The sequence below is a fragment of the Aotus nancymaae genome, unplaced genomic scaffold (genome assembly GCF_030222135.1).
Source record: "Aotus nancymaae isolate 86718 unplaced genomic scaffold, 86718_ANA_hifiasm-v0.15.2.pri h1tg000076l, whole genome shotgun sequence".
NCBI lineage: Eukaryota > Metazoa > Chordata > Mammalia > Primates > Aotidae > Aotus > Aotus nancymaae.
Window position 1 is genome coordinate 60,165 of NW_026988491.1, and position 26,591 is coordinate 86,755.

The following is a 26,591-nucleotide window of genomic DNA, read 5'->3' on the forward strand; positions in this document are numbered from 1 at the left end:
CAACAGGCAAGAGGAATCTTTGGGGGTGGTTGAAATGTTCTAAAACTGCCTTGTGATGATGGTTGCCCAGATTTGCACATTTACGCATCAGACTGTACCCTTACAGTGAGTAAATTCTATAGTGTGTAAATTATACCTCAGTAAAGCTGCTAAAACATGCAAAAGAAAACTAGAAACTCAGCACTTGCTCCTTCCTAGCTGTGCAGCCTGGGATGATCAACTCCACTTCCTTGAGTCTCAGATTATTTATCTGTAAGATGGGAATAGTAAGGGAGCCTCTGAATAAGCACGTAGGGAGAATTTATGTCACAGAAGTGCATAGAAAACCCTTAGCTGGGAGCCTGGCACCTGGACAGGGCTGTCAGTCATGGAGGCTGTTGGTGTCAATTTCATGGGTCCGAAGAGACTGTGGCTACAGAGCTCCTTGCTGATGGCCGGTGGTGGCTTCATTCGCTGGGCATTTCCAGTGCTCAGCATTCACTATACACTGTGAACATTCTCTGAGCATCACAGAGAAGTGAACGAAACAGAGCCCCTCTGCTGCAGGTGTTCAGCATCATTTGGGGAATCAGGAGAAGACAGGTGCTTGCCATGCAGTGTGCTGGGCACGCAGGACTGTGGGAGCCCAGGGAGGGACACCTTGGCTAGACTGGCTATGCGAGGGGCTCAACAGAGGCTGCTGCTCTTGTGTCCTCGACTGTCCTCGAAGGGCATTTACTTCCATGAACTCTGGTGAGGCTGATTCTGGTACAGGCCAAGGCAGGAAGGGCTTTCAAAGAGAAAAGGCCCCCAGCAGTGTGACTTGAGGGTTTCTCTGAGCCTCTTCCACTTTTCTCACTTCACAGCTGGGAAAACTGAGGGCCAGAAAGGGGTAAGAACTGGCTAATGTCTCTGGTGGAAGTGGGATTTGAACACTGTCTGACCTTGAAGTCTATATTAGTTTGGGTCCTCCAAGAAGTAGGCACCAAGACAGGGTTGGACCAGCAGAGGTTTACTGGGGACACACCTGTGCAGGTTAAGGGAGGGGCAGGAGTGGATGAGGAGAGCCTTCAGGCTGCCATGCAGGGAGGGAGAGGAGGGAGGAAGGAAGGAAGGTTGGGCAGAAGGAGTCTGAGATACAGCACAGCTCTAAGAATGGCCGGGTCAAATGGAAGTCTCCTGGACCGTTGACTGTGAGAGGAGTTCCTTGTCTCGCAGGAACGGGTGGCACTAGTACCCCGGCATGCTAGGTCCTGGCTGGGAGCGGCCTAAGGGGAGCATGGCTTCAGTGCAAACGTGGCCTCTAAAGTTAATCAGCACTGCTCCCCTCAGCAAGGTCTTCCGAAGGAGACCTGAGTGGCGCATTTCCGTGGCCACCGCAAAGCCCAGGTTCCTGTGGTCTCCACCTCCCGTGTGTTCTGATGGGAAAAGCTATTTGTTTCAGGACAGCTGCAAGGCTTTGAGCTGGAAATGGAAACACTTAAATAAGTAATCACAGGGACCACTTCCCAGGTATGTACTTTTTAGTGTATCAGCTCTGTGCTGAGCCCTTCCAATATGTGATTCTATTTAATCCTCACAGCAACACTATGGGGGGTGTTACTCTAGCCCTCATTTTATAGATGAGGAAACTGAGGCTCAGAGAAACCCTCAAGTCACACTGCTGGGGACCTGTGAAGCTATTGAGTGGCTATTCTAGCTCCTGCCCATGGACACATGGTGGCCTGGAGTTAGGATGTGAGTTAGTCAAGACTCTTAGATGCCAGTTAGTGAAAACCAAACTCAAGCTGACTTAAGCACTGGCCCACGTGAGCTGACACTCCAGGGGCAGTAGCTTCAGGCATGGATGGATCCAGGGACTTGAATGATAGGGACCTGCACTCTGCATCTCTCTGCTCCGTCTTCCTGTCTGTTGGCACCTTTCTCAGGCATGGTTGCTTCCGTCTTCAGACTTCTGCCCTTACCACTGCTCTCCAGGCAGAACGCGGCATCTCTCTCCCACTCATTCAAATGTAAATCTAATAATCCAATCTCATTGGTTTTGCCAGTCAGGAGTCAGTCCTGCACTGAACACTGTGGCTGGAGCAATAGGACAGGCTGATTGGCCAGGCCTGGGTCAGGTGGCCACTCCCGGAGTCCCAGGGTGGAGAGTGGGTGAAGTCCACCTCACCTCCCATATGGACTGGGGGTGGGAAGGATGGTAACCTCGGGAAATTGGGTTTCTGAGACCAGAAGAAAGGGAGATAGTGTCTGGGCAGCTGGGACCCAGATGCTGGGGAACTGGTGGGAAGGGTGGCGGAGCTCCTGGGTGTGGTCTGCTGGCCTCTGAGCCCCTCCCCACAACAGGGTAGGCAGAAGTCCTGCAAGCCTGACCCTCCCTCCCCTTCCAGCGTCTACTGGGACTATGCCATGACCATCCGCTTGGAGGAGATTGTCTACCTGCACTGCCACCAGCAAGGTAGGGACCGTGGGGACAGGAAGGGGGCTGTATGTTCCTCTTGGATCCCCTGCCTGTCTCCACCCCTGCCTATTCATTAGCATCATGAGACAGTGATATGGTGGACACCACATATTACCTGTGCAACCTTAGGCAAGCGACCTCACTGCTCTGTGCCTCAGTTTCCCTATCTGTAACATGGGATTATAACAGCACCCTCTCATGGGGTAGTTGTGAAGATGAAATGATGTATGTTAAGGGCTCAGCATGACACCCATCTGTGGCTATGGCGTTAGCTGCTGACACTTACTAAGCATTGACAATGTGCCAAGCACAGTTCTGAGCACCCACACGCCTGTTATTCAGTCATCACAACCACCCCGTGACAGGGGTGACATCAGTTCCATTTTGGAGGAGAGGAAGCAGCTTAGTATGAGGGTACACAGCCTGGAAGCTCCAGAGCTGGGACTGGACCCAGCTTTTTGTGACTCCAAAGTCAGTGCTCTGAAGATCTGGGGTCAATAACTGCAGCACTCCTTTAAAGACAGAAGGAAGTACAGTCCAAGTAAGCAGAGGGCCATCCTGCTTTAGAAAGAACCTGGATTCAGACCCAGACTCTGCCACCGATCAGCTGTGTGACATTGGGGAAGTTACTTAATCTCTCTGAGCTTTGGTTTCAGCATTTGTAAAATAGGCAATAATAGATAGGACTCTTAGGGATATTGTGAGTATTTCAATAAGACAGTGCCTCTAACATGCTGTGCTTGTATTCAGTAAGTGCTCACTACGTGCTAGCCAGAGTCAGCTACTGCCCTGGGACAGGGGTAGTCTATAGGCCTCTGTACAAAAACAGGTCAGGTAGATTTGTAGAGGATTCCTGAGGAGCGGAGGTTGCTAGGGGGCATCTTTTTCCTTTGGTGGTTAATGTCAGGGAGATCAACTCTGCTCTTCTCAACTTTGTCCTGTAGTCTCCTGTCAGAGATGGATGGTGAGTGAGATGAGGGAGACTCAGGGGAGGTAAACACTGTGCCTGACCTTTGCCCAGGCCTTTCCCAGAGCTTAGAGCAGGATCCCTGGGTCTGGCTTGGCACCGCTGGGGGATGTGTTTGCAGGGAGGGGCTGTCACCATGCCTCATAGTGACTTCCCACTGGATCTTCTCTGGCTGGTGGTGGTGGCAGTGGACAGCGGCGGGACGGTGGTATTGGTCAGCCAGGACGGGATCCAGAGGCCGCCCTTCCGCTTCCCCAAGGGTGGGCACCTCCTGCAGTTCCTCTCATGCCTGGAGAATGGGCTGCTCCCGCATGGGCAGTTGGACCCGCCACTGTGGTCTCAGCGGGGGAAGGTGAGTGATCATGGGGACCCAGGGAGGCTGGGGTGGAGGCTGGTCACAGAGAGTGGTTGTTTTTGCCTGTGTGCCCTTAATGTGGCTTTGTGGCCTCATGCACTCCCACTGATACCCCCAGACGGCACAGGCTGTGGGGACAGATGTGTCCCAAGGACCTTGCTTTGGGATTCGTTCTTGCAGGGCAAAGTGTTTCCTAAACTGCGCAAGCGAAGCCCTCAGAGTTCTGCCGAGTCCACATCTTCAGACAAAGACGATGACGAGGCCACGGATTACGTGTTCAGGATAATCTACCCTGGCATGCAGTCGGAATTTGGTGAGCTGCCCTGACCCGGGCCCCGGGGAGTCACCTGCTAACTGATCCTCTACAGGTGTTTGGAACTAGACGATGACAGGTCTGAATTCTGGGATTAACAGGAGGATCTGGAAACAGGAAGTTGGTTTCTTGGCAGCGTCAGTTTCCCCCCAAATGGGAACAAGTAACCACCCTCTACTTGACTAATAAAGATGCCACTAGGAGAGGTGGCCTGGGGTAGTGTCAGTGGCATAAGCTGTGGAATCCTGGCTGAACTCGGGCAAATCACCTCAGCCCTCTGTGCCTCAGTTTCCTCATCTGTAAAATGGGCATGTTCATAGCACCAGTTTCATAGAGTCATTCTGGGGATTAAACGAGATAAGGTGGCTGGGCACGGTGGCTCACACCCGTAATCCCAGCACCCTGGGAGGCTGAGGTGGGTGGACTGCCTGAGCCCAGGAGTTAAAGACCAGTCTGGGCAACATGGTGAAACCCTGTCTCTACAAAAACTACAAAGATTAGCCAGGTGTGGTGGCATGCATCCATGGTCCCAGCTATTTGGGAGGCTGAGGTGGGAGGATCACCTGAGCCTGGGGAGGTCGAGGCTGCAGTAAGCCGTGATTGTGCCATTTCACTCCTGCCTGGACAACAAAGTGAGGCCCTATCTCAAAATAAATGCAAATTAAAATATTTTTAAAATGAGATAAGGCATTTTGCACATAGAGAACATTCAAACGTTGTTGTTAATATTCTACTTCACTTTGTTTTGTTTTTTGTTTTGTTTTGTTTTTTTGAGACAGAGTCTCACTCTGTCCCCAGGCTGGAGTACAGTGGTGTGCGTGATCTCGGCTCACTGCAGCCTCCACCTCCCGAGTTCAAGTGATTCTCCTGCCTCAGCCTCCAGGGTAGCTGGGACTACAGGTGTGCTCCACCACGCCCAGCTAATTTTTGTATTTTTAGTAGAGGCGGGGCTTCACCGTGTTGGCCAGGATGGTCTCAATTTCTTGACCTTGTGATCCACCTGCCTCAGCCTCCCAAAGTGCTGGGATTACAGGCGTGAGCCACCGCACCCGGCCTACTTCATCTTGTTATATGGATTCAGTGAGATGATGAGATATATTCAATGTAGTAATAAGTAAGGAGTAAGGCCTTGCACACAGCAGACCCTCAGTAAGTTACAGTCAAACTACGCCAGCAGAGGCGAAGCAGAGCACTCGGCACTGGCACGTGAGATGGGGATAAACATCAAGCAGGTTGCACGGTGCCTGTCGTGACACAGATGCATAGCAAATGAAAGTTCTTACTACTAAGATCATCATTGTTATGGGGCTGCTGTGAGTATTCAGTGAATTAGGATTTGGAAAGTACTTAGAAGAGGGCCTGGCATTTATGAAGCCTTGTGTGGGCGTCTGTTAAACAAATCAGTATTGAGTGGTAGGTTCTTTCTGTTCACTTCATTTTATTTAACCTGCAGTCTCCCTGATGTTCCCGTCCCATGGATAATGGCTCTGAGCCCCTCTTTGCTGAAGTAGCCATGTGCTGGGCAGTCAGGCTCTCTTGAGAGCAGATATCCACCTGGGCCAGACTGGAATCCCTTAACCGCTACAGAGTGTCCTGAAATGTTCATGACCATGTCTGTTCCTGCCCTGGATCAGGGCCTCCCAGCCACTCCATGGAACCAGGTGCCCACAATCCTGGCCAGACACCAAGGCTGTTGCGGGCCCCAAGGCTGAAAAGGCTCCATGTGTGAGGGTGAAATCCCCTGGGATTCTGAGCAGCTTCTGTTCTGTTGCCCAAGAGCTTGGGCTTCCCACCCCTGTGAAGACCAACGTTCATTAAGTGCTCTACTCGAGAGCCAATTAGTAGAGAGGGCCAGATCCCCATAGCTGCCTTCCCAGGAAACTCCACAGCTTCTCATCCCACGGGCAACGTGCACAGTCCCTCTAGGAGCTAGGCGGAGTGCTGGCTGTTTAATTTATTGGGAGATTCTCCATGTCCTCCTCCTGTGGCTTGATGTAGGCCAGTGGAGCAGACACCGGCTGTGCGCACCCACATCCTCAGCATTTCCCATTTGGTGCATGCTGTTCAGCTGCCAGCTGCAGCTCCCTGCCTCAGTATCTGTTTGCCTGAGGGTTTTCTCTGGCCACCAGAGTCCCTTCTGGCCAGGAATGCGGCATATTGGATGCATCAGGGAACCAGCGCCTTCCTGGAGCAGCCCTCAGCTCATGGCTGATAGGAGTTAGTCCCGGCTCCCTCCCCTTTGTGGGGCAAACTCTGGCATGCATGTTCTGCACAGCCTTCCAGAGGTTCCATGGGAGATTAAGCACAGTTACCCCTAGTGGTAACTTACGTGGCAACTAACCCTCTACTCCCTCTCTTTTTCCTCCTTTGTCTCCATTTGCCTCTCCCTTACTGACTGCCTTGGGAACTTTCACTTGGATCCTGGTCTGCCTTTGAGGAAACCCCCAACTAATTCAGTTTATCTAGAACTGGACATCCGGACCTTAGGGCTTCTGACATTGGGGATGAAATAATTCTTTGTCATAGAGGGAGGTCCTGTGCATTGTGGGATGCTGAGCACCCACTAGATGCCAAGTAGCAGACTTACTTTGCTTTAAGTTATGACAACCAAATATGTCTCTAGGTATTGCCAAGTGTCCTCTGGAGGGTGGCAGAATTGCCTGTGGTTGAGAACCATTGGTTTAGAGCAAAGAATGCATCACTGTATTCAGCTCTGCCACTGCAGTGCGGTTAAGTGACCTGTCCTCTGCAGGCCTCACTTCCTTCTCTGTAGAATGGGGTAACAGCATTCCCCATCGGCATCATATTCTGAGGAATCAGCAAGATCATTCCTAAAACACCTGGTGACCTGGCATGGGGCCTGATGCTTGGCAGATGCTCGGTGAGCAACAGTAGGTCTTGTGTATTGAGTGCCACTGTGTGCTAGACCCAATTCTGTCTGCTGTCCTGCCATCCCTATCTTAATTCATTCTGTCCCCACCATAGCCCTCCCAGGCAGGTACCATTGTCATCACCATCCCCCATTTTGCAGGGAGGAAATTGATGCACAGAAGGGTTAAGCGACTGGTCCAGGATCACACAACCAATTCTTGTCATGGCTGGGATTTGAAAGCAGGAGGTCTGGCTCCAGAGCCTGTGCCTCTAACCACCACTCCATGCATATTATGTTGACTGGCAGGGAGAGGGCATTGTGGTTTCACTGCCTTCATCATCAAGGTCATCTTCAACACACGTGGAAATGGTAAACACATTCTTGGTTGATTTTCTGGGGCCTGAGCCACACAGGCTCAACAAAACCAGTCATCTTACAGTTTCCATCTTTGAGAGGTATGACGTCCTTTCTGGAGTAGTGCCTAAATCAGAAGTCAACAAGCCCCTTCCCATGGGCCAAATTTGGCCCACTCACCTGCTGTTGTAAATAAAGTTTTATTGGAACACAGCCACACCATTCATTTGTGTATTGTCTATGGCTGCTTTTGTGTCACAGCAGCAGAGGTGAATCATTGTGACAGAGATCATATGGCCCACAAAGTTGAAAGTATTTACTCTCAGGCTCTTAACAGAAGAAATTTGCAGATAATGTGCCTTAAATAATAAGAAAAGAATTTCACCCTGTGGGAGGGGAGGTGTGACCATAGATGTTTGTAAACTGCCTCTCAGTGTCCCTTCCGCCCTGTCTCCACTGGGTTCTTTGCCTGCCCCTTGTGCTCTGGGGAGGAACAGACAAGTCCCAAAATATGTAGACAGTTCACATTAGATCAGGGCATTTTCAGATCCCTCTGCTTCTGAGATTGTCTCTGTACTGTCCAGCAGGGTAGCCATGTGCTACATGTGGCTCCTGAGCACTTGAAATGTCACCAGGGTGAATGGAGATGTGCTGGAAGTATAAAACACACACATGATTTTGAGACTGTAAAAAAAAGTCTCAATAATTTTATATTGATTTGTTAAAATAGTAACACTTTGGATAGATTAAGTTTGACAAAATATATTGTTGGAATTGATTTTACCTATTCTTTTAAACTTTCAATGTGGCTACTAAAATTTTTAAATTACACCGGGCGCAATGGCTCGCATCTGTAATCCCAGCATTTTGGGAGGCTGAGGCAGGCGGATCACGAGATCAGGAGATTGAGACCATTCTGACCAACATGGTGAAACCCCGTCTCTACTAAAATACAAAAAATTAGCTGGGTGTGGTAGCATGTGCTTGTAATCCCAGCTACTCTGGAGGCTGATGAAGGGGAATCACTTGAATCCAGGAGGCGGAGATTGCAATGAGCCAATATCATGCCACTGTACTCCAGCCTGGTGACAGAGTGAGACTCTGTCTCAAAAAAAAAAAAATTACATATGTGGCTCAGTTGTAATTTTTTTTTTTTTTTTGGAGGCAGGGTCTCGCTCTGTTGCCCAGGCTGGAATGCAGTGGCATGATCATGACTCAGTGCAGCCTCAACCTCCTGGGCTCAATTGATCCTTCCACCTTAGCCTCCTGGGTAGCTGGAACCACAGGCACAGGCCACCACACCTGGCTACTTTTTTTTGGATTTTTTTTGTAGAGATGGGGTTTTGCCGTGTTGCCCAGGCTGGACTTGAATTCCTGGGCTCAACAATTGACTCGCCTCGGCCTTTCAAAGTCCTGGGATTGCAGGCGTGAGCCCCTGCCTGGCCCCTTGATTGTGTTTCTATTGGTTAGTGCTGGTCTGGTGTGGGGTTTCTTAACCCTCAGCACTGTTGACATTTAAGGCTGAATAATTCCTTGTGTGGGGGTTACCTTGTGTATCGTAAGGTGTTGAGCAGCACCCCTGGCCTCCAGCTGCTAGATGACAGTAGCACCTAATGAATCCTCAAGGCATGGCAACCCAAAGTGTCTCCCGACATAGACAGGATTGCCCTGGTTGAGAACAGATGGTGTGGAGGGGTAAGTATCTATGGGAACCAGCTGAGGGAGAAAGAGTAAGATCAGAGTCAGGTCCTCAGGCCAGGCACAGTGGCTCATGCCTGTAATCCCAGCACTTTGGGAGGCTGAGGCAGAGGATGGCTTGAGCCCAGGAATTCGAGACCAGCCTGGGCAACATGGTGAAACCCCATCTCTACAAAAAATTTTAAAACATTAGCTGGCCATGCCAGCGTGTGCCGGTAGCCCCAGCCACTCAGGAGACTGAGTCTGGGAGATCAGGGCTACAGTGGGCCATGTGTACCTCGTTGGGATCTTGGCTCTTCTACTTATTAGCTGGGTGGTCTTGGGCATGTTGCTTAAACTCTCCATGCCTGTTTTCTAATCTTATGTAAAAGAGAATAACGATAGTACTGTACTCAGTAGGGACAGCTGTTTTTAGCGGAAAGAGGAGAGGGACTTTAGTCAAAAAGACTAGGTATGTCTGTTACTACCTGACAGGGCTTTGGGTGATTAAGTTGTACAATTAAGTTGTGCCATCATTCTGAGCCTGTTTCTTCTGAAAAATAGAGGAAGGAGGATGCATCCCTAAAGGGTCGCGAAGGACAATAACTGCTTTCCTTAGGTTTGCTCAGGTCGCAAACTGCCTAGCCTGACACTCAGCAAATAGTAGGCAATTTATAAAAATCAGCTTTTTTTTCTTTTAATTGAACACAGGATATGTGGAAGCGGTGTGGAGCTGGGCAAAGGGAGGGTTGGAGCCCCCAGGAATTGGCTCTTCCCACTGTCTCTGTTTCCTGCCCACTGCAGAACCCCCACCTCACTGGTTCTTTTCGTTTTGTGTCTCAAGTTGCCCCCGGCCTCTTGGGCAGCACTTCCCCCGTCTCTGTGGGCCCTGCCTGGATGATGGTTCCTGCAGGCCGGTCCATGCTCGTGGTGGCCAGAGGGAGTCAGTGGGAGCGAGCCAGATGGGACGCTACTCTCCCCACGCCAAGCCTGAAGGAGCAGCTTCCCAGTAATGCCTGGGATCTCCCCTTCCCCAGGGGCTGGTGCCAGCCACCTCTGCCATGTTGTCATTTGAGTCCTGGTCCCAAGGGAGATGGAGGCAGAGAGATTGATGCTCTCCTGCTGTCCAGCCTCCACCCTACAGAAGGCAGCTTGTGATGTTGTAGGTTCAGTAGCAAAGTGATCAATTGGTGATGTCTGCATGGATGTGAGTGTGAGAGGCTGGGAGGGAGGAAGGCATGGTTGCCATACTTGGGCTAAACTGGTCAGTGTATCCCTGAGATTGGCTAAAAACTATAGGGGCTATTTTTCTAGAACATTTTACAGGGGCGTATTGGACTTTCTTGACTAGCTCATGGGTGAGGCTACATGGGGAAGGATAGTGTAACAAGCCATATTTGGTGGTTGCATCGTATAGGCAGCTTCTTCTTCTGTCAGTGGGTAGGGGCTGACCTTGTCAGCTACTGAGTGCTCTGATGGAAAGAGGACCAGTTCCACAACTCTCCCTTACCTTGGGGCCCAAGGGAAGAGTCAGGGTATTACCAGTTGTCCTGTGGGGACCATGACATATGGGGGGAAAAGTGTGCAACTCTTCATTTGCTACAGCAGGGATTACAAAACTAAGATTCATGGGCTAAATTCAGCTGTATTCTGTATTAGCCTATGAGCTAAGAATGGTTTTTCATATTTTAAATGATCTTAAAAAGCCAAAAGGAGAGTAGTATTTTGTGACATGAAAATGATAGACATTCATATTTTAGTATTTATAAATAAAGTTTTATTACAACGTTTGCATGCTTCCTTTTTTACATTTTGTTTAGGGCTACTTTTGCACTAAAGCAGAGTCTAGTGCTTATGACTGAGACCAAATGGCTTGCAAATACTAAAATATTTACTAGCTGTCCCTTTACAGAAAAACTTTATGGATTCCTGTTTTAAAAAAAATAAAGCTTTTACGCCTGTCTAGGACTACCGAGAGGCCAGGAAATTGAGTATAAAAATTGTAGTGCTTATGTCCCCAGTATGTTTGTTATGCGGTTTTGTAGACACTGCAGCTTCTACACAGCTGAGAAAGAAAAATAAATAAAGGAAGCCATGAGTGCTGTATCCTGAGAGTGACTGGTCAGGAATCACCAGTGTCCAAAAGTTAGGAAATCAGAGTTTGTCTAATGTACCTGCTGCATTAAAATTGCTTTAGAAATACAGATTTGAGAGCTCTGTCTCCAGGATTAGTTGAGTAGGCCAGGAGTGTGGGGCAGGCATATTGCTTTTTAACAAGCCTCCCACATGATTTTAGGGAGTCGCTAATATGTTTACCTGCTTGGTGGAGCAGCTTTAGCCTCAGAACCACAGCACAGGTGTCCTCTTCATCAGCAGGGGCTTCACTGGGTCTCTTGCCCTTGAATGCCCTGCCTTATAATGTTGAGTCAGGCTCCCTTCCATCTCACTCATGAGGCCTGTCTCTTCTCCAGAATCACGCAGCAGGCTCCTCTTCCCTCCTGCAGCATCCTGTGAACATGACTAAGTGACAACATGGCGAGGCTTGGCCTTCTGCTCTGGGATTGGTCCTGTTCCCTTGGCTGTTGCCTCTCTGTGTCTTCATCTTCTCTCTTTGGCTATCATCAGCTCTGCCCATCTGCTAGGGCCCCAGATTTTGGTGGTGGCTTTCACTGGATCAGGCAGACACAAGGGTGATTGGGGCTGCTGTTTCCTACTGTCACCTTCAGGGTCTTTTCTTATCTCTGTGCTGGCTGGGGTGGGTGAGATGCTTGCTCTGGGGTGATGTTTCTGTGACCCACATAGGTTTAACCAGGATGATTCTTCTGCCACCCCACTTCTATCCACCACAGTCCCTCAGGATCTGATGGATGTCTCTGTGAGCAATCTCCCGTCCCTATGGCAACCCAGTCCCCGGAAGTCCTCCTGTTCATCCTGTTCACAGAGTGGCTCGGCTGATGGTAGCTCAACCAATGGCTGCCACCACGAGAGGTACGAGGGGCTTGGGCTGCAGATGGAGGGAGCTGAAGCATGTACCAGAGATCTGTAGATGCCATACCTCACCCTGCACTGAATTCAGAGGAGTCAGTCAGATCTACGTGAAATCCTAGCTGTTGGAGCTTACATGTACTAGTCAGGTTAAATAAGGTTATGGTGCAAAAACAAACTCCTAAAATCTCAGTGGCTTTGTTACAACAGAAGTTTATTTATCATGCATGCCATGTTTCTATCATGGGTCAGCTGGTGGCTCTGTTTTTTCCACAGTAAAGGGCCTGGCTGATGGAGCAGCTACCATCTTGAATGTTGCCAGTCACAGTGACAGGGAAAGATAGCTCTGCAAGGGCTTGAACCCACAATGGAAAGGCTCTACCCAAAAGCAGCACATGTCATATCCACTCACACTCCATTGGCCCCGTTAACAAGGGGACAGTAAGTGCAGCCCTACCATACACCTGGAAGGCAGAATAATCCCAGAAATATTATTTAATGACAACCGCTTCCCAGTTTGCTCCTCCACACTGTGGAAATTCCTGTTCTTACTTTATATGCCTGTGGTAAGGACCAACTCAAGTAATGGTTTAACGTGGCCACAGTGTGGCACCTGCACATGGTACTATTCAGTAAATGACACTGTCTTGCTGTATAAAGTTAAATCTCAAGCGCATCTCCTGTTTGCCCGTAGATCTTTTGTCTCTTTGGAACTATACAGCCAATTCATGAGACTGGTTTTGTTTCTGCCTGGTACAACCTGGCCTGGTCTGAGAGAATGGAACCCTTTTGTCCTTGCTGGGCTTCTGTCTCAGTGGGTGGTCCAGTCATCAGCCATAGGATATAAAGGGTGGGAGCCGGCAGCAAATTTTTGAAGCCATCCAACTCCTGGTTCCTCAGAATGTGGTCCGTGAACCAGCATCAGCACCTGGGCAGGTCCTCAGTCTCTCATCCCAAAGCTCCTGAATCAGAACCTGTATTTAACATGGTCTCAAGACCATGTGTATGCTTTAAAGTTTGAGAAGTACTGATATTACTGAGATTCTCTTTTTTCCTTTTTTCTTTTTCTTTTTGGAAACAGAGTCTCTCTCTGTTGGCCCAGGCTGGAGTGCAATGGCATGATCTTGGCTCACTGCAACCTCTGCCTCCTAGGTTTAAGTGATTCTCCTGCCTCAGCCTTTGAAGTAGCTGGGACTACAGGCACATGCCACCATGCCTGGCTAATTTTTGTATTTTTAGTAGAGATAGGGTTTCACCATGTTGACCATGCTGATCTCGAACTCCTGACCTCAAGTGATCTGCCTACCTCGTCCTCTCAAAGTGCTGGTATTACAGATGTGAGCCACTGCGCCCGACCTGGAGATTCTCTTTTGTTGTTGTTATTGTTGTGGAGACAGAGTCTTGCTCTGTTGCCCAGGCTGGAGTGCAGTGGCATGATCTTGGCTCACTGCAACCTCCACCTCCCGGGTTCCAGTGGTTCTCCTGTCTCAGCTTCCCGAGTAGCTTGGACTACAGGCACGCACCACCACACCCAGCTAATTTTTGTATTTTTTAGTAGAGGTGGGGTTTCCACCATATTGGCTGGGCTGGTCTCAAACTCCTGACCTTGTGATCCGCCCACCTCAGCCTCCCAAAGTGCTGGGATTACAGGCATAAGCCACCATGTCTGGCCGAGATTTTCTTACTGTACATCAGAATCACCTGGGCCAAGTGGCAAAACATATTGGTTCATGGACTATTTCCTAGAGGTCCTGGCTGAGTAGGTATGTGCAGGGCCCAGGAATCCACATGTTGGAGAAACTCCAAGTAACTCTTGGGCTGATGGTCCATGGACCAGTGAGAAATGCTGCTATAACCCTTTGCCCCCTCTCCTGTTGCAACATCTGCTTACACACATGGAGTGATGGAGAGCTCACTACCTTGCAGAAAGCCAGGTCTACAGTGGGCAAGCTGTTGAAGTGATCCTGTTCTCATGTAACCTGAGCAAGTCTGAGCCTCACCAATGTGAGGGCACAAAGGGGGACTCTTTACTGTTTAATGCGCCTAACTACACAAAGGGGGACTCTTTACTGTTTTTTTTTTATATAAAGACGAGGTTTCACCGTGTTAGTCAGGCAGGTCTTGAACTCCCGACCTCAGGTGATCCGCCCGCCTTGGCCTCCAAAGTGCTTGGGTTACAGGTGTGAGCCACCACGCCCGGCCCTCTTTACTGTTTAATGCGCCTAACTGGAGGACTTCAGCTATGCTCCTCCTGCCCCACCCCAGTCTGCCTGTTTTTCTGGATGTCTCTTGGGATGTCCTGAGAACAAATACACAGATATTCTTTCATTCTATCCTTTAGGAGAGTGTATAGCATTCCCTTCAACAGTCCTGGATTTCTCCACCAATGCTAGAATCTGACTCCTCTCACCTCTTTCAGCCAAAAAAATTCCCCAAAATTCCCACGTAAGGAGAAGCTTTGAGACATCACCTACTTGGCATTCAGCCAGACTCTGAATCCCAATTTGGCTCAGCTTGGTTCAGCTGGGTCACTTTGGAAATCAGAACTCTTTCTGCAAGTGATAGAAACCCACTTCAAACTGGATCAAGTAAAAAAGAAAATTCGTTGGCATCACTGAGACATCCAGAGGCACAGCAGCTTCAGGCATGGCTGGATACAGATGTTGAAACAGGAATCTCTGCTTCTTCAGCTCTTGGCTCTGCTTGCCTCTGTGATGGTTCCATCCTCAGGCAAGCCCTTCCTATGCAGTGGCAAAGGTGACTCCCAGCAACCACTGCCTTATATCCCACGGGCTTAGAAACCCAAGCAGAAAAGTGGAATTCCTAGTCATTGCAACAAAAGTCCCACGGCTGATTCTCATTGGCTCAGGTTGGGTAACATGACCATCTCTGCCCCAATCACTATGACTCCACCCTGGGTCCTGTAGTGGGCAGAGTTATCCGCATACAAACCACGCAGGCAGAAAGTTGTGGAGAGAGTGATTTCTCAAGGGAAAATCAGGGTGCTGGGAGCAGAAGGGGCAATGATACTATACAGGTAGAGGTACTAGCAGCCCTCCCTACAGTCCCCCTGACTGGCTGATTTTAATCTGTCCTCTAGAGATAATGCACGGTGCTCTTCTCCAGAAAATCTGGGCTGTATTTAGATCTATTCTAAGCATCTCCCTCTTTCTCCACCTGCAGGGCTCCCCTGAAACTTCTCTGTGACAATATGAAGTACCAGATCCTCTCCAGAGCCTTCTATGGATGTACGTATAGGGCTTCATTGCCAGTGTGGTCCTCGTGGAGCAGCTGTTGGTGCCTGCTACATTGATGCCAGCAACATCAAGAGATATTGGCTCTTGATGGAGTTTGAACCTCTCCACCTCTCTTCCCTAGATGTCTGGTTTCAGTGGCGTTACATGAACCTCTCTGAGCTTCAGTTTCCTTGTCTACTGATCGGGGATAAATTTTATTCCTGGGTCCTGAGAGAGGACAGTGGACAGTGGGGTCCCCTGGGGACAGAGATTTGGTTTCATCACCACTGCATCCCCAGGTGCCACAGTGGAGGACTTGTTTCTCAGGATTGAATAAGGACCACGTAGAAAGCCCCTAGTGCCTGATATTGCATGCTGTCGGTGCTCAATAAATGTCAGTTTCCTTCTCTCGTGGGCAGAAGCAGCAGAAAGAATAAGGTGACCATATCCCTACCCCAAAACTTAAATATTAAATTCATAGTACTCATATTCTGATTATTCTCATTTAACAGATGAAGACACTAAGGCACAGAGAGGCAGAATGACTCGCCTAAGGTCACACAGCTAACAAGTGGCAGAGCTGGGACTCAGACCCTGGCCTGTTTGACTCCAAAAGCATTGTGTTTTCCTCTCTGCTGTCTCTCTTTTTTTTTTTTTTGAGACAGAGTCTCACTCTGTCACTGTCACCTAGGCTGGAGTGCAGTGGCGTGATCCCAGCTCACTGCAACTTCTGCCTCCTGGTTCAAGTGATTCTCCGGCCTTAGCCTCCTGAGTAGCTGGGATTACAGGTGTCCACCACCACACCCAGCTGATTTTTTGTATTTTTAGTAGAGATAGGTTTCACCATGTTGGCCAGGCTAGTCTCAAACTCCTGACCTCAAGTGATCTGCCTGCCTCGGCCTCCCACAATGCTCAGATTACAGGTGTAAGCCACCACGCCCACCTGTCCCTGCTGTCTTAATTTTTTGGATTTATTTCCCCAGCTTCACAACCTAGATGGGGAAGATGGGTATGTATTTTCAGGGATCCTAGAAACATCTTAATACAACCTGCATGGGCCTGAGTGCCTGGAGAGGCAGGGAGAGTGTGACTATACTAGGAGAGGGGTTTTATCTGTTCAGTTGCCACCTGTCCTCAGTACCTCATGCAGGACTTGGCATGAAGCAGGCACTGGGGAAGCATTTATTGGACCCAAATGGAAGATCTTCCTGCAGGAAGGGGTGGGGGTTGGGATGAGTCTGGAATAATGTCGTTGGACAATGTGGCTCATCCCTAACGGTGATTGAGAACCCAGGTTCTGGAGCCAGGTGGCCTGGTTTCAGATCCCAGCAATGCGACTTGGGCAAGTAACATAACCAGTTTGTACCTCAGTTTACCCCATCTATAAGATGGAGCTAATAATAGTACCTGCTTCCTAAGGTTGTGGGGAGGATGGGATGGGTTAAGTTATGCAACTCTGGGAACAGCTTCCTGCCATGTAATGTGTGTTGTGTAAATGTTAGCTATTATATCATTGTCATCCTCATCATCCTCACCATTCTCATCATCACTGTGAGTGTCTCTTTTGTTAAAGTGTAGTCTGCAGTCTCCAGAAGGTCCAGGGTTCTCTCTGAGAATTTAGGATGAAATAGCCTTGGAGAGCCAGAAGGAGGGGGCACAGCCAGAGCAAACAGCACAGGCTGGAATTTGCTGAGGCACTTGACTTAACACCCTCCAGGTGCCAGCGTGGGCCAGATAAGGGGTGGCACGTTGGTGAGCATGCTTTAAGAAGGCAGGGCAACCTTGGAAAGCAGACTTGGTGCCCCTTCAGCATCTCCCTGGTTACTGACTTGGAGGCCTTTCTAATCCAGCTGCAATTTTTGTATTTTTTTAAATTTAAATTTAAAATTTCTATTTTTATTTTAGTTTTTTGAGGCAGGGTCTCACATTGTCACCCCAGCTAGAGTGCAGTGGCACCATCATGGTTGACTGTAGCCTCTACCTCCCTGGCTCAAGTGATCTTCCCACCTCAGCCTCCTGAGTAGCTGGAACTACAGGCATGTGCCACTATGTCTGGCTAATTTTTTTTTTTTTTTTTTTTTTTTGGTATTTTAGTAGAGATGGAGTTTCACCATGTTGGCCAGGATGGTCTCTATCTCCTGACCTTGTGATCTGCCTGCCTCAGACTCCCAAAGTGCTGGAATTACAGGCGTGAGCCCCCGCACCTGGCCACCTGGCTAATTTTTTGTATTTTTTTGTAGAGATGTGGTGTCACTGTGTTGCCCAGGCTGGTCTTGCACTCCTGAGCTCAACAGATCTGCCCACCTAGACTTCCCAAAGTGCAGGAATTACAGGCTTGAGCCACTGTGCCCCACACTGTTTTTAATTTGTTTTTTAAAAGATGTATTGTACATGTTTTAGGAGTACATATGATATATTGATAGATGTATCCATTGTGTACTGATCAAGTCTGCATAATGGTGAAATTCATCACTTTCAAACATTTATCTTTGGGGAGCATTACAGTTCTTCTTTAATAGCTATTTTGAAATACACATAAATTCTTAACTATAATTTCCCTACTATACCATCCAATACAATAATGTATTCCATCTAACTATATTTTTGTACCATTAACCAATGTCTCTGCGTCCTCCTCCTACCTCCTTCCCTTTCTAGCTCCTGGTAAGTACCAGTCCACTCTCTACCTCCATGAAAACTACCTGTTTAGATCCCATATATAAGTAAAAGCGTGGGATATTTGTCTTTCTGTGCCTCGTGTTTTTTGCTTAACATAACCTCCAGTTCCATCCGTGTTGCTACACATGACAGGATTTTGTTCTTTTTTATGGCTGAATAATATTCCATTGCATTGATATACCACAGTTTCTTTGTCCATTCATTCATTGATGGACACTTAGGTTGATTCTGTATCTTGGCTATTGGGAATGGTGCTGCAGTAAACATGGGGGTGCAGATATCTCTTTGATATGCTGATTGCCTTTCTTTTGGATAAATACTCATTCAGCTGCAATTTGAACAGGAGTTGTCCACATTTCACATTCTCTTTCTTGCTGTATGAATTAGAGGCAGACAGAGGCACAGCAAGCCCACAGAGTCACTGGCTACCTTCCTTTCTGCCCCTTCTCTGCCTCTAGCCTATGAATTAAATGCTTTGGCTTAGAGCAGAGAACTGGGTGCCATCACCCTGACTGAGGCTGAGAAAGGTGATAAGGTTTCCCCAGGGTCATAGAGCTATTTACAGTCCAGCCAGCAAGTTCGTCAAGCCCCATCTTCCTTGTCTAGAAAAGGGGAAGTTTACAAGAATTCACTGAGTCGAGTTTGGTAAGATCCAGAGTGGGCCAGGTGCAGTGGCTTGTGCCTGTAATCCCAGCACTTTGGGAGGCCAAAGTGGGAAGATCACTTGAGTCCAGGAGTTCGAGGCCGGCCTGGGCAAGATGACAAAACCCTATCTCTACAAAAAAATATTACCAGACGTGCTAGCACATGCCTCTAGTCCCAGCTACTCAGGAGGCTATGGTGGGAGGATTGTTTCAGCCTGGGAGGTTGAGGCTGCAGTGAGTCAAGTGATAGATAGAGCAAGACCCTGTCTTAAAAATTTAAAAAGATGGGGGGTGGGACACCATTTGGCAAGCCCCATGAGATAAGGTGAGGGGCTTCAGGTGGTGGATGATGACACTTTCCCTCCCTCTCTCAACAGGGCTGGCCTACTGCAGACATCTGTCCACCGTGAGGACCCACCTGTCAGCCCTGGTCAATCACAGGATCGTGTCTCGGAACTTGCCCTGCGATGCTGGACAGGGGCTGACAGCCGGGATCTGGGAGCAGCACCTTCAGGATAGCACAGTAAGGCTCAGCAGCAGCACCTGCAGGATCGCACAGTAAGGCTCAGCCGGGCTTGCTCTGCAGTGTTGCAGAGGCTGCAGGGGGCCATCTTATTACCTGAGACATAAGCCCACCTGCTTGTGGGGACTCTAGCTGATGTGCTTGGATTCTGCATATGCAAATTGGAGTTCTTTTCTTGAGAGTTCCAAGACCTAGAACTCACTTCTGCCCATGAGTGTGGAGATTGAATGGAGGTAAAACATGCTGACCTAGAAGGAGTAAAGAACAAATCGCTCTGTAAGCATTTATCATTAAGCATCATCTGGGCCGGGCGCGGTGACTCACGCCTGTAATCCCAGCACTTTGGGAGGCTGAGGCGGGTGGATCACTTGAGGCCAGGAGACCAGCCTGGCTATCATGGTAAAACCCTGCCTCTACAAAAATACAAAAATTAGCTTGCCCTTGTGGTTGAGTACACCTAAGAGTAAAGTAAAATAGGCTTTTAATATTGGAATGTGACTAGATGAGACGGAACAGGCCCCGGGGCCCTTCAGGGCAGCCCTCTAACACCATCGCCACTTCCCATAACGCATGTGCAGTTAGAACCTGCTGGCCCCATAGCTCAACACGTTGTAACCGCAAAACCTTTGCCTGAAAATGAAATTTTAAAAAAGAAACGGACAAACTCAACTCCACAATACATCACATACCTGATAAAGTCATCCTAGTGTGTACAAAAGATATTAGTGTATAAAGTAATAGCTACAGTTGTTCATTTTGGATTAATTTGCTTTAGAGAAATTTTCTTAGACCTGAGTCAAGATTAATAATTGCAAGATAATATTTTCTTTCTTTTTTTTTTTTTTTTTAAGATGGAGTCTTGCTCTGTGGCCAGGCCGGAGTGCAGTGGCATGATCTCGGCTCACTGCAACCTCTGCCTCCTAGGTTCAAGTGATTCTCCTGCCTCAGCCTCCTGAGTAGCTGAGACCGCAGGCACGCGCCACCACACCCAGCTAATTTTTTGTATTTTAGTAGAGACGGGGTTTCACCATGTAGGCCAGGCTGGTCTCCAACTGCTGACCTCAGGTCATTCACCTGCCTCAGCCTCCCAAAGTGCTAGGATTACAGGGGTGAGCCACTGCACCCGACCAATAATATTTTCAAATAAGCATAAGACAAAAAAATGGGCTGAAAATTAATTAAAATATGAATTCCTTATAGCCTGCCCTTTCCCTTTTTATGAAAACGGACTCATACTACGTATGTTTTACCACCAATTTTTTTTCACTTAACGATACACATTGAGCACTTTTTCATATGGGTCCCCATAGATGCACCCCTCGATCTTTTACAGCTCTGTGTTGCGTACTTGTGTAGGGACACACGTTCACCCATTGCTGGGCAGTTGGAAAGTTGCCTGGGCTTGGCTTTTTCGTATGATGCCACGACAAATAACCAAGGACCTATGACTTTGTTTATTCAGGCCAGGGTATCTGAGGGCTAGGTCCAAGAAACAGGACTGCTGGATCACGGAAGTAGATCATAATGATACAGTTAGGGTGTTGCCAATTAGTATTATAGAAGGGCAGGTGCACAGGAGTTGAGGAATATTGGTGAGAAGACAGCTCAGGGCGGCTGAGCGTGGTGGCTCTATGCCTGTAATCCCAGCACTTTGGGAGGCCAAGGTGGGTGGATCACCTGAGGTCGGGAGTTTGAGACCAGCCTGGCCAACATGGTGAAATTCCGTCTCTACTAAAAATACAAAAATTAGTTGTGTGTGGTGTCAGGTGCCGGTAGTCCCAGCTACTCAGGAGGCTGAGGCAGGAGAATCGCTTGAACCTGGGAGGCGGAGGTTACAGTGAGCCGAGATTGCACCACTGCACTCCAGCCTGGGTGACTGAGTGACTCTGTCTCAAAAAAAAAAAAAAAAAAAAAAGGAAGATAGTTCAGGGTGGCTGGGTGTGGTGGCTCACACTTTTAATCCCAGTACTTTGGGAGGCCAGGACAGGCCAATCACTGGAGGTCAGGAGTTTAAGACCAGCCTGGCCAACATGGTAAAACTCCATCTCTACTAAAACCACCTCTGGTTTTCTGTTGACCAAACTTTTTACTCCTCCCCACCTACCACAGAGTTACGAGGAGCAGGAGCTGCTGCGCCTCATCTACTATGGGGGCATCCAGCCTGAGATCCGCAAGGCTGTGTGGCCCTTCCTCCTGGGCCACTACCAGTTCGGGATGACGGAAACAGAAAGGAAAGAGGTTGGTTACCCGCCATGGGCACTGGGGTCTTGGGCAACAAAAGGAGCCAGAAAGTGTGGGATTGGGGAGCTCTGGTTTCATGCTGGACCAAGGAGGGGCAGGAGATACAGGGGAGATGGAAACCTGAAGGCGGCTCTGTCTGGTAGAAACACCACACAAGCCACATAGGGAATTCTTACGTTTTTAAATTTTGGACTAAGTGTAGCTTCATATGCAGTTGTAAGAGATTAATGCAGAGAAATGTCATACATCTGTTACCCAATTTTTTTCTGTTGGTAACATCTTGCAAAACGTTGAGGCAGTAAGTTATCAGAACCAGAGTATTGACATCGATGTAATATACTCATCTTAATCAGACTTTCCCAGTTTTACTTGTTCTCTGTAGTGTGTGTGTGTGTGTTTGTGTGTGTGTGTGTGTGTGTGTGTGTTTACAGTTTTCTCACATGCGTAGATCTGTGTCCATCACCACGGCCAACATACAGAGCACTTTTAATGCTATAAGGACCCCCACGTTGTCTTATAGAGCCAGACTCACCTCCCCCATACCCACACCCTGGCCCTAATCCCTGGCAATCACTAATAATATGTTCTTCATTTCTATAATTCTGTCATTTCAAGAATGTTATAAAATGGAATGATACAGTGTGTAACATTTTGGGATTGATTTTTTTCACTCAGCATAAATCTTCATCCAAGTTGTTGAGAGTATCGAGAGCTGATTCCTTTTGATAGCTGAGTAGTATTCCATGATATGGATGTAGCAAAGTTTAACTTTCACCTGTTGCTAGACAGCTGAGTTTTTTCTAGTTTTTTGGCTGTTACTAATCAAACTGTAATGAATATTTGCGTACAGTTTTTGTACGAGTATAAATTGTCATTTCTCTGGGATAAATGATGAAGAATGTAATTGCTGGGTCATACAGTAGTTGCATGTTCAGTTTTATATGAAACTTACAAACTTTCACAATAGCACATGCCTTTAGTCCCAGCTGTGGGAGGCTGGAGCAAGAGATTCACTTGAGCTCAGGAGTTCAAGTTCAGCATGGGCAACATCTGGAGACCCTGTCTCTAAGGGGAAGAAAAGAAAGTGCCACACTTTTGCAGTGGCTGTACCATTTTATATGTCCACCAGCAAAATGGGAGTGCTCCATACTTCCATCTTCACCAGACTTTTGTCTTGTCACTATTTTTAATTTCAGCCACCTGACACATGTAAATGATATTTCATTGTTTTTATTTGCATTTTCCAAATGGCTAGTGAAGTTTAAGTTCTTTTCATGTGTTTATTTGCCATTGTGTATCTTCTCTGGTGAAATGTCTGCTAACGTCTTTTGTCCACCTTCTAATTAGATTTTTTTTTTTCCTGTGCAGTTAGAGAGTCCTTTATATACTCTGACAACAGTCCTTTGTTAGGATATAGCATTTGCACATATTTTCCCGTACTCTGTAACTTCTCATCTTGTAACAAGCAGGATCTTTTGCAAAACAATTTTTTAAATTTTTAATGAAACTCAGTTTATCAATTTTTCCTCTTCTGAATTGTGCTTTTGGTGTCAAGTCTAAGAAAATTTTGCCAGCAAGGCACGGTGGCTCACGCCTATAATCCCAGCACTTTGGGAGGCCGAGGCGGGTGGATCACGAGGTCAAGAGATCGAGACCATACTGGTCAACAAGGTGAAACCCCGTCTCTACTAAAAATACAAAAATTAGGTGGGCATGGTGGCGCGCGCCTGTAGTCCCAGCTACTCGGGAGGCTGAGGCAGGAGAATTGCTTGAACCCAGGAGGCGGAGGTTGTGGTGAGCCAAGATCACGCCATTGCACTAAAAAAAAAAAAAAGAAAAAGAAAATTTTGCCTAGCCCTAGGTCTTGATCTTCTCCTATGATTTATCCTAAAAGTTGTCTATTTTACATTTGACATAAAAGCTTTTGAGTTCTTTTTTTTTAATATAGTGTGTCATTTAGGTGAAAGTTCATTTTTTGCTTATGAGTGTTCAATTGCTTCAGCATCATTTATTGAAAAGATGACCTTCCTCTATCGAATTGCTTTTGCACTGTTAAAAAAAGCAGTTGGGAATATATGTGTTGGTCTGTTTCCGGGTTCTCTCTTCTGTTCTGGTGATTTATGAGTCTGGCCTTCTGCCAGTACCACTCTGTCTTGGTTATTGTAGCACATGTATAATTTTAAATGTCTTCATAGTCACATTTTAAAAGTAAAAAGAAATATATGCAATTCATATTTCTGAACTTTTTATTTTGAAATATAAATGATCCCCAACTTCCAATGGTTGGTCTTACAATTTTTTGACTTCATGATAGGTTTATCAGAGTATTAAATGTATTTTTTTTGTTTTTGAGGTGGAGTCTCACTCTGTTGCCCAGACTGGAGTGCAGTGGTGTGATCTTGGCTCACTGTAGCTTCCATCTCCTGAGTTTAAGCAATTTCCCCCCTCCTCTCAAGTAACTGGGATTACAGATGCCCACCACCATGCCTGGCTAATTTTTGTATTTTTAGTAGAGACGGGGTTTCACCATGTTGGCCAGGCAGCTCTCAAACTCCTGACCTCAGGTGATCCACCCACCTCAGCTTCCCAAAGTGCTGGGATCACAGGTGTGAGCCACCGCCCCCGGCCTTAAATGCATTTTTGACCTAAGATATTTTCAACTTAGGATGCATTTATTGGGACATAACCCCATCATAAGTCGAGAAGCATTGGTAACTATAAGTTCACAGGAAGCTGCAAAAAGTAACAGAGGTCCCAGGTGCCCATCACCCAGCTTTCCCCAGTGGTAACAGTTTATGTAACTAAAGTACCCTGTCAGAATCAGAGCATTAACACTGGCACAATACAACTAGCTAGACTACAGGCCTTAGTAGGATTTCAGCAGATTTTGCATCTGCTTGTGTATGTTTTTATGTGTGTGTAGTTCCATGACATTTCATCAATATGAGATTCATTTCAGTATTTTATTTAACCAGATATATCCAATATATTATCCCTCTGTTGACACCTCGGGGCCCCTCTGTTGACACTTCAGGTGACATTGCATCTGCCCTGGCAGGTGGACGAGCAGATGCATGCCTGCTACGCACAGACCATGGCCGAGTGGCTGGGCTGCGAGGCGATCGTGCGGCAGAGGGAGCGGGAGTCCCATGCGGCCGCCCTGGCCAAATGCTCATCCGGGGCCAGCCTGGACAGCCACCTGCACCGGATGATGCACAGGGACTCAACCATCAGCAACGAGGTGATGGGGGGCTGGGGGCTGCTTCATTGGGCTGTTCTAAGAGTGGTGAAGGCTGAGTACCTGGGGCCTGGTGACAGTCTCACCCCTGGCTTTTTCTTTAAGACGGGGGTGACTTTGGAATCAGACTTGAGTTCAAACTCTAGTCCCACCATTTTATGGTTCTGGGGTGTCCTACCAGTACCTTTTCTTCTTCTGGGCCTAGTTTTCTGCATCCGTAAAATGGGAATAACCAGGTATAGAGGAGGTTTGTGTACAGTCCAGACAAGACAACGTATATAAAGTGCCCAGCACACTGCCTGACTCTCACTGATCCAGCAAATGCTTGTTGAGTATCTACTACATGCAGGTACTATTGAGAATATCCTGGGATATCAGGAATGTTCCAGTGACCCAGACAGACTTGTCTGACCTCCCAGAACCTCAAGTTTAACAGCCCAAAGTAGGAGCTCAGAAAAAAGTTAATTCTTGGCCGGGGACAGTGGCTCACACCTGTAATCCCAGTACTTTGAGAGGCCGAGGCAGATGGATCACCTGAGGTCAGGAGTTTGAGACCAGACTGGCCAACGTGGTGAAACCCTGTCTCTACTAAAAATATAAAAATTAGCCAAGTGCCTGTAATCCCAGCTACTTGGGAGGCTGAGGCAAGAGAATCACTTGAACCCAGGAAGTGGAAGTTGCAGTGAGCTGAGATTGTGCCACTGCACTCCAGCCTGGGCAACAAGAGCAAAACTCCATCTCAAAAAAAAAAAAAAAAAGTTGATTCTCTTCACCAGTGATTGTATCGGTCATCAGTTGCCACAATAACAGTGAGTAACAACCAACCACCAAAAATCAATGTGGGTCAGCTGGGAAGTTCTGTTCTTAGCTGGGCTGGGTGAGGCTTATTCTGGCACCAGCTGCCTGTAGCTGGTCATCTAAAGCACTTGTTTATCTCGATTGGGCTCTCTTATTGTCTGGGGTGACTCAGCTGTGCTCCACGTGCCTCACTGCCTGTCAGGTTAACCCAGCCATGCTCTCATGGTGAAAGCAGATGCCATAGAGAGAAAGCAGAAATGCACAGGAGGGGGTTAAGCCTCTGCTGAGTCAAGTTTGCTAACATCTCATTGACAAAAGCAAGCCACATGGCCAAGTCTAGTGTCAGAGTAGGCACGGACTATGAGGTTATAGGGCAGAACCATGTATACAGGGATCAGGTAAAAAAAAAAAAAATGGAGCCATGAATAGAAAACCAGTTACTCTGAGTTGAACTAAAATATTAGCCAGAAGTCTTAACTACAGAGAAGTTAAAGGTGGGGTGCTCTAGTTGCAGAGGTGAGAGGTGGGAACCCAGAGGTCAAAGTGGTCTCTGAGGAGGTTCTAGGAAGCAGGGAGTGGTCCCCCCTTTCATTTTACAGCTAGGAAGCTGACGCTGTGAGAGAGGACTTGTGCAAGTTAGGAATAGAGATGAAACTAGACTTCCTGGCTCCCAGCCCAGCCGTCCTTCTGCTCTGGGCAGGGTGCAACCTCACCCTCCCTCCCTCCTGCTCCTTTTTCTTTCAGTCTTCTCAGAGCTGCAGTTCGGGCCACCAGAACATCCGCCTACACAGTGACTCCAGCAGCAGCACACAGGTGACCTTGTGGAGTCCCCGCCCCCTCCCACCCGTGTCTCTCCCTTCCGCCTGGGGTCATGGGGATTGGGTGTCCATCATCTGCAGGTCACTTTTTGCTTTGTTTTAGCTTTTTATATTGGCATTAAACATCATTTTTTTTAGTAATGAAAGAAATATATGGATCTGTCACCCCTGTAAAACACTAAAACGTTGCAGAGAAAGTCAACGTCTGCTTTGATCATCCTTAATCTCTGCCTGCCCTCCCTTGAAATAACACCACTATCGTCAGTTTGCATTGTTTCTTTCAAAACCTGTATGACTGTACGGACACAGAAATATGTAGATAGTATATAGCAATGTTTGGTAAATTTTTTAAAAATGTGTACATAAATGCCATCCTGTATGTTGTTGCAGCCTGGGCAACAGAGCGAGACTCCATCTTAAATAAATAAATACACACACACATACATAAAGA

General features: G+C 47.7%; 1 protein-coding gene across 1 annotated transcript in view; it reads left to right on the forward strand.

Moving 5' to 3' along the window:
* The window catches only part of SGSM1 (small G protein signaling modulator 1), a 94,062-nt gene that overhangs the window by 46,648 nt on the left and 20,823 nt on the right, over window positions 1-26,591 (forward strand). The window contains exons 10-18 of the mRNA XM_064367862.1: window positions 2,370-2,437; window positions 3,596-3,759; window positions 3,943-4,075; window positions 11,828-11,966; window positions 15,147-15,211; window positions 18,900-19,045; window positions 21,155-21,283; window positions 24,321-24,527; window positions 26,067-26,135. Coding sequence (XP_064223932.1) covers window positions 2,370-2,437; window positions 3,596-3,759; window positions 3,943-4,075; window positions 11,828-11,966; window positions 15,147-15,211; window positions 18,900-19,045; window positions 21,155-21,283; window positions 24,321-24,527; window positions 26,067-26,135 — 1,120 coding nt within the window. The remainder of the gene's footprint in view (window positions 1-2,369; window positions 2,438-3,595; window positions 3,760-3,942; window positions 4,076-11,827; window positions 11,967-15,146; window positions 15,212-18,899; window positions 19,046-21,154; window positions 21,284-24,320; window positions 24,528-26,066; window positions 26,136-26,591) is intronic.